This window comes from Nicotiana sylvestris, chromosome 10 (assembly GCF_000393655.2).
Source record: "Nicotiana sylvestris chromosome 10, ASM39365v2, whole genome shotgun sequence".
Taxonomy (NCBI): domain Eukaryota; kingdom Viridiplantae; phylum Streptophyta; class Magnoliopsida; order Solanales; family Solanaceae; genus Nicotiana; species Nicotiana sylvestris.
In genome coordinates, this window is record NC_091066.1 from 81837521 (window position 1) to 81849535 (window position 12015).

Genomic DNA, 12015 nt, shown 5'->3' on the forward strand with positions numbered 1-12015 from the left:
TGTTGCCTTATTGATGGCATACGAGTTTGAAGTTTCCGCCCCAGAGGTCATATGGCCTTGGGTTTTTAACGCAGTCGCTGAGTGTTCGGGAGATTGTTTTGGCTCTAGAGCCATTTCTTGTAAAAGCAACATACTTCTTTGAAGCACAAAGCGTTTTGATGTAGGGGAAATATTCTTCGATTACTTGGTACAAGTATCATATTTTTGCTGTTAAGGGCTCAATTATTCTATGCGGACACGGTCCATTTGACCTTTTGGCCCAATACATCATTTTCCTATTAAGACCCTTTTTGGCTCATTTTGACTTTTACGAGAAGGTGATCTTCCGGGGGGATGCCCCCCAGTATTTGAGGTTGATTGAAGAGAAGCCTTGAATACTTGTTGGTCTCTCCTTAGGTAGCATATAGGTGTTGCCTCGTTAAAAAACTTGTCGGTAAAACCCTTCTTGGATAAAACCCGATCGAAGGAAAAAATTGTAACGCTTTGAAACCTTAAGGTCTTCGAGCTGGACAGCGCTTCGACTGTTCTGATCGGACATCTGCACAAAGGTTAGTGTAAGATGTAAGTAAAAAAGGGAGATGGTTATACCTTAGTAGTGATGGCACTTTGAGCCTCGATATGCTTCGAACATTTACTTTGGGGATGCGGCACGGTCCTTTGCATGCTTTGTTCGGGTGTAGCCGAGAATGTGTTCTCGTGATTGCTACTTCACTATTTTTTTATCCTTTGGCTCTTTTGATGCTGAAGGCATCGATGCCAATGCCACATCGTGCACAGGGAACATCTTCCTTGCTGCATGTTGTTCCCCATACACGGTTTTTATTCTGTTCTTCGTCAGAAACTTCATCATTTGATGAAGGGTTGATGGTACTGCTCTCATGCAGTGTACCCATGGCCTTCCGAGCAAGGCATTGTACCTCATGACTCTTTTAATGACATGGAATTTGACATTTTGGGTTGTGCCGGCCACGTTGACCGGGAGGGCGATTTCACCTTTCGTTGTTTCACTCACCATGTTGAATCCGTTGAGGACTCGAGAGGCAGTCATGATCTGGTCGAGAAGTCCGAGCTGCTCCACCACCCTCGACTCGATAATTTTGGCCGAGCTACCTAGATCCACAAGTACATGCTTAATTTGAAATGTATTCATAAGAAAAGAAATTATCAAGGCGTCGTTGTGAGGTTGAAACAGGGTTTCGATGTCCTCGTCGCTAAATGTGAGACCATCTTGGGGTTTGTAACCTCGAGTTCGCTTTTCTCTGGTCATGGATATTTTTGTTCTTTTGACAATGGGTTCTTGCGGGATATCGATCCCTCCAACGATCATGTGGATGACATGTTGCAGCTCATTTGTTTTGTTTTTCCTGTTCGCCTTTCTTTCCCAGAACTAGTTTTTAGATCGGTCGCTAAGGAACTCTCAAAGGTGCCCTTTGCTAAGTAGCCTGGCTACTTCTTCTCGGTGCTGTCTGCATTCTCCGGTCCTATGACCGTGTGTGCTGCAAAATTCGTACACTAAGTTAGGGTTCCTCTGTGACGAATCTGATAGTATAGGTCTTGGCTACCTGGCGTCTTTGATTTTACCGATGGCAGATACGATGCCTGAAATGTCAACGTTGAAGTTGTATTCTAACAAGCGAGGTGCTTTCGTCGGTCCTATATGTCTGTCGAACATAGCCCTGCTTACAAGTCCCCGAGGATTCTGACCTCGATCTATCCGTCGATCATTTCTGGGTATGTTATGCCTTGGGGCGTTTCTTCTATCTTTGGTGTATGAATGGCACCTTTCTTTGTTTGGCTTTGGCTCCTTTTCCAGGAGTCTGCTTGGATATACCGGGCCCGAGGGGGCTCCTAGTTGGTCGTCCTCGACCCTGATCTTTGATTGATATCGGTTGTGGACATTCGACCAAGTGACGGCAGGGTATTCAACCAAATTCTGCTTCAGCTGCTTCGAAGCCACCGAGCTTCATTCGTTCTAACCTGGAGTGAAGGCCTACAGTGCCCAGTCGTCGGAAACTGGATATAATTCCATTCGCTCCATTTGAATGGGAGATACGAACTCCCGCAGCATCTCGTTCTCTCTTTGCTTGATTTTGAAGACGTCGAATTTCCTTGTAGCCAACTTGATGGAACCGGCATGTGCCTTTATGAAAGAATCTACCAGCATGAAAAAAGAATCTATCGAATTCGGGGCTAGGTTGTGATACTACATCATGGCCCCTTTCGAAATTGTTTCCTCGAACTTTTTTAGCAGGACGCATTCAATCTTTTCGTTATTCAGGTCATTGCCCTTCACCGCACAAGTGTAAGCAGTGACGTGCTCGTTGGGGACCGAGGTCCCGTTGTACTTCGGAATATTGGGCATTCTAAATTTCTTCGGGAAGGACTTCGGGCTGCACTTGCTGGGAATGGCTTTTGCACGAATTTCTTTGAACCAACACCCTTCAGGATCGAGGGTGCACCCAGGATCTGGTTGACCCTTGAATTGTTGGTCCCCACCTTTTTGTCGTTAGCTATTATCATTTTTTCGCCTGATTCAATCCTCTTTGTGAGGTCCTCGAGCATCTTCATAATAGCGGGGTCGGCTGTTGACCTGTTGTTACTCGATCTTTCCGGTACCTGTTCTGCTTGGGGAGCCATTTCCAGTGTTGCTATGCTTGGACTTTTTTTAGTGGCTTTGCAGTTGAGCAATCACCAACTATTATGCTTGTAACATCTAAAAAATAATGTGAAGGCTAACCTCTTGCCCCTCTCGCGGTCGGATTTCCTGAGCTTCTTGTTGATTTTCTTGGCGTATACTCTTGTTGGTGTGGGAGCTGATGTCGACGTGTTGAGCGTTACGCGAGACCACGTCTATGGGAATTGGTTCTTGTGAATCATCAGGGTTTTGTGGTGGTACACCAACATCTGAAATAGCTACACCATTCTCTCCATGGTCCTTAAGACCGTTGTTTTCAGGTGCGTTTACTGAGTTGGATATTTTGACCTGAAATCAAAGATTCTTGGACAAGAGAAAGCATGAAAAATAACTTTTGTTATGTAATAAACCATCAAGAAAACAATCACTATTATTTTTAGCCCCACGGTAGGCGCCAAACTGTTTACTAGAAAATGGTAATTACAATTAGATTCGATTTTGTGATTTTAAAAATACGTGATCTATTTTTATGCTAGTTGTTAAGCAGTAGATGCTAAGTGTGAGATCAGAAAATGAAATAAGAGCTTGAAGACTGTGTGTTTAAGCAAACCGAGTGACTGAGAATCGGGGCCTCGAGCTGGCCTATACGGGGCCTCGAGGTCGAGCCAAGCGTTAGGCAGTGACCGGATGATGAAGGTCTAACAGTTTTGAGAGCTTTGATGAAGCTCTTTATGGTCAATAATGAGCAATAAATGAAGAATAATTAATAGAATACAATAAATGTAAATAATAGAATCAAGAGAGAATGTGTTTAAGTTAGAGAGCAGAGAATGTTCTTGTATTGAATGTTGTAAGTGATATCATATGCATTACAAAATAACAAGGGTCCCCTTTATATATGAAGGGGAATCCTAACATAGTACAAATGCATTTATTACAAAGATATGAGGCTGGTACAACCATTTAATGCCACGGTATGGGCTTGAACAAGCCTAATAGACTTGGTCAGCTTTAATCGCGTGCCTTGGGAACTTCCCATTAGTCCATCATAGCTGCGTATTTGCACTGCCTCGAGGTCGATCATTGAGAACCCTCGGGGTCGAACCCCGAGCTGAACTTCGAGCCTTCTAGGGGTGGTTTTCACGAGGTGCCTCAACAATCATAAAATCGGACCCTATTATTTTTACCGTATACAGAAAGCAATGAAAACGAATCAATAGAAGTCTGGGGTAAGTTGTGATACCATATCATAGTTCCTTTTGACAGGGTTTCTCTAAACTTCTTCAGCAAAACCGACTCGATTTCTTCATCTTCTAGTAGTTTACCTTGACGGCACACGTGTAGGAGGTCACGTGCTCGTTGGTCCCATTATACTTCGAAATATCAGTCATACGGAACTTCTTAGGGAATTGCTTCGAAGCTGCGCTCGGAGGGAAAGGTTTTTGGACAAATTTCTTGGAGTCCAGGCCTTTAAATATCGGGGGCGCTCCTGGGATTTGATCAACTCTGGAGTAATAGGTCCCCACTTTTTTGTCGTTGGCCTTGAATTTCTTCTCCCCTGATTCCACCCGCTTTGTTAGTTCCTCAAATATCTTAATTATTTCTGGGTTGGTCCCGATCTCAGCTTCACCAGGCCTTTCTGTGACTTGCTTGTTCCTGCATGTGTTTTCCTGGGATCGTTTGGGCTCAACTCTGCCGGAGGTGCGGCTTTGATTTTGCAGTTGTACTTTCGCCGCCTGTTGGGTTTGCAACATTTCGAATATCACCCTCAGATTCATCCTGTTGCCTTCAACTTCGGGCGTACCTCGAATCGTTGGTCAGGCTCCTCCGTGAACGCTGTTCTCAGGGTCGGTCGACAGGTTGGTGTTGATAGCCACATGCGAGTTTGCATCGATTGGGTCCACAACTTGGATTCCATTGGGATCAGCAGGAGGCACCTCGTTGGTAGGTGCTACATTGTTGTTTTTGCCATGGTGGCCAGACTTAATATCAACATTGAAGTGAGCAGACTAAGAGTTTGACATCCTTGGATAGATCTGAAATTACAATCTCAAAGCACAAGTATAAAATATAGTGTGTTATGGAAATTTGTATCAACGCTATTATCCTTAGCCCCAGGGTGGGCACCAAACTGTTTACCCTTAAAAATGGATAACAATTGAATTTATATGCAGTTTTAAGTATACATGGATTAATTCGATACAAATTATTAGTGATGTTAGATAAGCAAATAAAATTAGAATAAACAGCCAAACCAATGATGATACTGAATCCGGATTCGATTAAAAGATTGACAAAATGCCTGCCTTAGGTTCCGAACCAATACTTATGAGGAACTTATCAACCAAAGAGAGAACTTTGAATAACTTTTAGTAATAGAGAAAATAGATGTATATTGTCTTGGTATGCCTCTTACATAGAGTCTAAAAAATAGTAGACTTCTCCTTTATATAGTAGAGAAGTTCTACACTAAATACAATCCTAACAAAGGTAAAAATCTCCCTTCTTGCTAATTACTGATATGTCGTTGATAGGGGTCGAGAATCTACGCCGTGATACCCGGTTGGGCATGTATGTCACAGTCCTTTGATAACCGTTTATGGTCATTTTGCATTTCTTCCCGAGGTCTCGAAATTCGGACTGGGTCCAGGGGCATGGTCTCGATGGCTCCGAGGGCAGGTGTTGTGTTCGAACTTTTATAGTGAAGGCTCCCATCTTCGACTTCGATTCCTTTCAGTTATATCTTTATCTCGTTCGCTCTACTGGAAAATTGGGGTGCTTATTACCCCTGGTTTTACCCGTTTACACTAACCGACCGACTTTAATCGGTATAATCATACGATTTCAATCGGTTAGCTCTACTGACCAATCTATTATCGACTTCCCTATTTTGATCGATTTTTTATCGGTTTTCTTTAATATTTGACTACCATCGGTCGGTTTGGTAATTGATATTTAGCAATTCTTCAGTAGTCCTCTGTCCATAATCTGTTAGTTCAAGGTTGGAAAACCCGAATGGCGCAAATAGTGACAAATCACACTAACAGATTTCATATGTAAAGGTTGAATGCCCCAACTAAATAAAAAGCTATCAAGAGTGGACAAGATTCTTGAGATAGCTGATGGCTACAAACTGCAGAACATTTTCAATAACTATATAAAAAGGAAAACAATGATATATAAAGATAACTTGGAAAATTAAACAAAGTCTTAGATTTTTTTTAATAACCAACTTGAATTTTTGAACGATGTGAAGCCAAAAGAAAATAAGTGACTACAACAGCTTTGATATCACATGTGGTAAGGTGAAATCACAAGTCTCCCAGGGTATTCATATACATGCCCTATCCCCTAACCATACACGTGTTTCTAACTTTTTTAAAATTTTTAAAGTGAACTAACAATACAATTCAATATGGTTATCAAAGTAGGTAAACATCATAAATTCAAGTCTTACTATTTCCCACTCAACAAAAAATTATTTTCATGTATTTGACTCGTTAAAAAGAATAGACATAATGCACGATCGAGGCTTGTTGAGAGGCAATTAATTAAATAAAAATATTCTCTTCTTAATAAGTTAAACTTTTAGATGTGAAGTTCTAAACAACTAATTCAAAGGAAATAGTTCTAACACTAACTTTTTCTCCCATAAGGTTGGAGTACACGAACCCCGATAAGGCATTTGCCTTTTCATTCATATAGATTATTATTTTACTATGAATAAGCGGGAATGAGAGCAGCTTTTGGTCAAAGTAAATTGACAGAAAAATCAAGTTATTTCAATTTAGGAAAAAGGGCCAAATATATTCCTTAATTTTTGGATATTATTTATATTTAATTTCCGTTATATTATTTGGTTAAATTTATCCGTACCGTTATACTATACAAAACTAAATTTATCTCTACCATTAGCAAATTTTTAAAAATTACCCCTTGATTTATTAAATAATTCAAAATCTCAATTTCCTTTTATTTAAATCACTTGTTGTTCTTCTTGCTCCACTATTTTCAGAAATTACTATTGATGTGAATGCTAAAGATACTAGACTATACAAATTATCATGGATATTTTTAAATTACTAATGCACCTACTTCTTTTCTTGTAATAATAGATGGAATTGTTTTAAAATTTTATTTAATTTTTAATCATATATATACTGTATAATTCAATGGGTCTATTCATTATATATTAGATGCAGCTGATCATCATTTATGTACATGTATATTCGAATATATTTTGTTATTCTCTAGTTAGTATAGTTCGATCGACTAACTTAATAGTGCACCATGCGTAGATATTGATTAAAGCAAAGTTGAATTCGACAATGTAAAGTCACCAAAGAACTTTAACTTCTATCACTAATTAATACTTGCAAAGCCTCCATACCTTTGATGCAATGAATTCAATAAAGTTGAGATCTTGTAAATACTTTTAGAATTTAGACAAGCTACCTAATTTAGATTTTTCAATTTACCATATTTTGTTTACTACCACTGTATTATTTTAATATTTCTTTCTCTTATTTTTTTTCAATTAAAAAAGTAAGTAAATGCCAATTATTTTTTAAAATAATGGATCACGAAGAAGATTAAGTGACTTAATTAAAATAATTTGGGAGATTCTGGGTCACCTGACTGAGAGGTAGTTTTTAAAAGTTTGTTGATGATAGGGATAAATTTGGGTGAATTGTATAACGATATAGATAAATTTGGCCGGATAATACAATGGAGGTTAAACGTAAATAGTAGCCAAAAGTAGGTATATATTTGGCCCCACATAAATTTGTTGTTCCACACCATCATTTAATAATACCGTTTCCCCGCATATATTTAGATCTCTTATGTGTAAAAGACAGATCTCTTATGTATAAAAATAAATTTGTCATGTGTAAAAAAATTATTTAGACTGTCAATGACCATATGAGCCCCACTTAAATTTATTATTTCACATCCAACTCCTTCTTAAATGGCTACACTAATTAAATATTACACAAATTACATAATATTTAAAATGTGTAAATATTTTTTTTCTTACTTTAATGTTTAAAAGCGAGTAACTTTTTGATCTTAATATTTTATTTGATATTAACAAAAAAAAAAAATATTAACTACTATAACCAAGTAGATATAAATTATTCACAAAAGGCTAACCCTTAAATATTACTGCACTATTTCAAACCAAATTATTGAGTTACCTTTATTAATTATTAATTAAGTTATTCTCATTTAGAAAATAACTTACTCCGACTTAATTTAAAACATTAATAGTAAACTCATATTTTTTTGTATATATATATAATAAGAAAAGAGAAATTTGATCAGAAAATGAAGCAGATTCAAATTAGAACTCACGGTATTACTATTGAAATTGTAATTGCTCAAACAACTATCTTTTAAGGTGCAATTACTCAAACAACTATCTTTAATTCAAGCATTTAATGAGAAAAAATTATAAAAAAAAAAAAAAAGACGAAGAAGAAGTATAATTGGTACGGCTTTAGAAACATTTATTTCTATACTTTCAGGTCCACTTATAATGTAATACATATTTTTCCTTGTGTTAAAAAGAAGACATCTCATCTTATTAGTACTAATAACAAATAAGTTATCAACGAAGAAAAAAGCAATCTCTTTGGTTATTAACAAGACGAGGTTTAAATAAATTAGGAACTTTTTTCCCTTGAATTTAACGCACTAAAAGTTACCAAAATGGGTTGCCTATGAATCTTTGTGCTACCAAAAATAAGCGTACTTATTGTTTTGCTTAAAAAGAGTTATCGTAAATTTCAAATTAGAATATGAAAAAAAAAACTAACATTGTTTACCCTAAAATTGAGATAAAATTAAATTTATAATGTGATTTTAAGGATATGTGATTTCACCTAATATCAATTGATAAACGTAAAGATAAATAATGCAAATTGACAATGATATAAAGCAAATCAAAGTTTGGATAGAGCCCTCGAGCTCGGACACCCTCGAGTTAGTTATGCAAGAATAGTTAAAGGCACAATAAGCTAATGAACAAGCAAGTAAGCTAAGAAATATTATATTGCTTTGATATTCGTGAATGCAGGTGCTTTACAAATGATGGGGAGTCTCCTTTATATACTAGAGGAATTCTAATTATGGTACAATTCCAATTACGGAAGTAAATCTCATGATTGGTACATATAACCGCCCTTGATTTGATCTGTTCCAAAAATTTTACCGTGATCCCGTTACGGATATCTCGCCTTTCCGTTATTGCACTTCACTCGAAGTCGGTCATGCTTAGTCTCGACTGCTGCTGGCCTCGGTCTCATCGGACATCTCGATTCTTAAACTCGACACCTTGTCTTCGTGCTATATCCCGATCCATTGTGAGGTTGACCCTCGACGTGATCTCCAGATCTCGATTAAATAGCAAAATCAGGCAAGCCCGATTTTAATCGTATGTAGATAGTTCTCTCATTTCTTGGAGTGTAATGAGAAGAAAGAAACTGAGTCTTTGATTTTATACTTCGACCAACTATGACATCATTCTTATGACATAAGCGACAGAAACGACCGAAGCGTCGCGTCGGTGCAGTTCCCAAGATCATTAATTAGCTTCAGTTGACGGTCATCCACTAGTGCCTTTGAACCTTCATAGCAAAAATTATAAATAGATCTATCTTCATAATTTTCTCAAATTTTACTTCCAAAATCTCTTCTAATCTTCAAAGTATTTCTTCTACATTCAAGTTTTTCAATTCTTCAAATCCTATTTGCCAACCTTCTCATCAAACAACAAGTTTTATCTTCTTCTTTCCATGAACTCATAAAAAATGACGAAAACATCAAAAACCGTTCCTCAAAAAGAAAAAGTTTTTTCATCGCAGCCGGTCGACGATAAAACGTCGGTGGAGCCACACATCAAAGAGTGTATTCCTGGGTCATGCGATCTTACTTCCGACTTCAAAGTTGAAAAACCCTCGTCGGTACATGGCCGATGTGAGCCAATATCGAGATACATATGCTCGATAAATGAGGGTTATCTTGAGCAGGTGAAAAAAGATTGCCATTGGGAAAACAAGGAGGTGGTGATTCTGACCCCCAAAGAGGAGATCACCACCCACGTGAAAGGGTTCTTGAGTGTTTACACTTACCCTTTTACGCTGGGTTCTGTTGACCCCATTATCCTCAATTTATGTCGCTAATACCAAATAACCTTGGGCTAGATCCATCCTTCCTTCTGGTGCATAGTTATTTTTCTTCGATTCTTTGTGAGCAAAGTCGAGGGGATGACTTTTACCCTCGACCATCTCATTAGAATGTACAAGCCCCGTCTTTATCGAGGTGGACTAATAAGGCTTCAGCGTCGGGCCACCAAGGTGTTGTTATCAAGCATAGATGAGGACAAGGATCGAGAATGGATGGGCTGGTTTGTTCGAGTGAGGACTTCCGACATAATTCCGGTCGAGAAGATGCTATTCCCTGAAGACTGGAACATGAAGCGTAAGTACAAACCCCCTATAGCTTTCGTTTACCGTTTTGTTTCTTTTGCCTTTTCGTATTGACATACTTTCCTATGATGCAGCAGTTTCTTGGGTACCTGGTGCAATCTCAAACCTTGAAGGTTGTGTTCGGAAACTGGCCTCGACCTCTTCGTACGCTGAATGCTCGAGGCGCGATTTGGCAAGAGGTTGATGGGAGGCCAAAAATCACGGTAAGCTTCTCCATCCATGTTCGATGTCCTTCTGTAAAATGTTTCTTTTTCATTTTTTACTTGATTTCCGCCAATACAAGTCTCAGAGACAATGCTGCCATGAGGCCCCCCCACCTGGGGAAGAGGAGGACCCAAAACCGGCTAAGGATAAGAAGAGGAAAAGGGTCTCGCCCTCTGATACTCCAAATCCTAAAAAGAGAAAGGCTCATAATTCAAAGAATGACACTGCTGCTTTGCCTGCCAATGTAGCCCAGAAACTACAAGATGAAGAAAAAGAGTCAAAAGATGCTGACTATGAGCTGGTGGCTCGAAAAAAGGGGAGCGCCGAAGCTTCAAAGGCAGCTAAACCGGTGATGCTCGAGGAGGCTCATCTTTGGACCAAGGAGATCTCAGGAGATGGTCCGAGTAAAGTCCCCGAGTCATCGGAGGCTGAAGATATCTCACGGCGTGACGAACAATCAGCAAGTGTGCCTGAAGGGTCCGATTCTAAGGCGCTCCGAAAAGGAGAGAGCACCCCAAGTGTCTTTCTTGGGGAAATCAACATTGATGATTCACCTCCACTCCCCACATTTTTGAGGGGAAATTTCAGGAGACCCAAGCTATGGAGACCCCCAAAGTGGGAATGACCCCCGAAGAGGATGACTTATTTTGTGGTTGCTTCATAGTGGTCAATGATGTTTCCGATCTGGATGCATCAATCATTTTCGATGAGGCTCAACGACTCCTGAACTAGGTAGGCTTCAGCCCCCAATATTAGTTTTACGTTTGCCTTTATTTCCCTTTGCTTGATTTCCTTCTTTCTCCATAGGCCGTGACGCTCCATCGAGAAGCATTTTCCAAATCTCGAGCCGAGATAAACCAGTGTGAGTTCGATCTCAAAAGGTTCACGGAGGAGAAAGATGCCCTCAAACTCTTCAGTAGGAAAAAAGAATAGGAGATCAAGGACCTCCGAGTTGAACTGGCAAAGCTCACAAATAGCAGACTGACTTGATCGAACAGGTAATGAAGAATTTTCTTAGAAGTTTGGTGTGTCGTTTCGGGGATTGTGACTAATACTTTGATCCTGCAGGTTCAGCAGAAGACCGAAAATATCAAACAGTTTCACGAGGAGGCTAAGATGAAAGAGGTAGAGACTTTGGGGTGGAAGCAAAACATGGACCGCCTCGCCTCGAAGAAAGATACTGCTCGAGCCCAGCTATCTTCGGCTGAGCTTCAACTCCAAAGCATGAAGGATGAGAGCTTGGCCCGAGCCAAGAAAATTGAGGACCTCGAGACTCGATTGGCCGCTGAGATTGCAAAGACCACATCCAAGGTAGAAAGAGTAAAAGCCAACGCGGAGGCGGTCGTGGCTGTCTACCGAGCTGATGTTGAAGTCGCTCACACTCGAGCAAAGGAAATTTCTGATGTTGCTTAGGTCCAATCATTCTACATTGCCGAGCATGCCAAATGCTAGTCTTGGAGAGAAACTCTCAAAGAGATTCATGCTCGTGGTTTTGACCTTACTGCCGATGTTGAGAACAAGAAAGTGCTAGAGGCCGAAACCAAAGCTTTACTCTCTGATGATATGGTTCTGGGAGCTCGAGCGGATCCGGGAGTGGAGGGGATGAAGATGAGTCTCTCGGGGAAGATTAGATATTTTTTCTTCTTTTTTGGATTTTTTGTATATGACCCTGAGTGGTCTTTGTAA

The 12015-nt window shown here is 39.5% G+C and overlaps 2 protein-coding genes across 2 annotated transcripts; one reads left to right on the top strand and one right to left on the bottom strand.

The window, feature by feature from the left end:
* Positions 1-703: 703 nt before the first annotated feature.
* LOC138879606 (uncharacterized) lies at positions 704-1048 on the bottom strand. The gene has a single exon (XM_070159222.1). The coding sequence runs from the start codon at positions 1046-1048 to the stop codon at positions 704-706; it is 345 nt and encodes a 114-aa protein (XP_070015323.1).
* Positions 1049-10031: 8983 nt separating this feature from the next.
* Positions 10032-11742, top strand: LOC138879608 (uncharacterized). The gene is made up of 4 exons (XM_070159223.1): positions 10032-10043; positions 10200-10328; positions 10415-10795; positions 11398-11742. Exons 1-4 carry the CDS (start codon positions 10032-10034, stop codon positions 11740-11742), a joined length of 867 nt encoding a protein of 288 aa, XP_070015324.1.
* The last annotated feature ends 273 nt before the right edge of the window (positions 11743-12015 follow it).

What these genes read in the sequence shown, in the direction of transcription:
- LOC138879606 (XM_070159222.1), bottom strand. Translation starts at nt 1,048, where the DNA reads ATGACTGCCTCTCGAGTCCTCAACGGATTCAACATGGTGAGTGAAACA.
- LOC138879608 (XM_070159223.1), top strand. An exon ending in ATGGGAGGCCAAAAATCACG is followed by an intron (nt 10,329 to 10,414) that starts GTAAGCTTCTCC and finishes TACAAGTCTCAG; the next exon opens with AGACAATGCTGCCATGAGGC. An exon ending in GTGACGAACAATCAGCAAGT is followed by an intron (nt 10,796 to 11,397) that starts GTGCCTGAAGGG and finishes TTGATCCTGCAG; the next exon opens with GTTCAGCAGAAGACCGAAAA.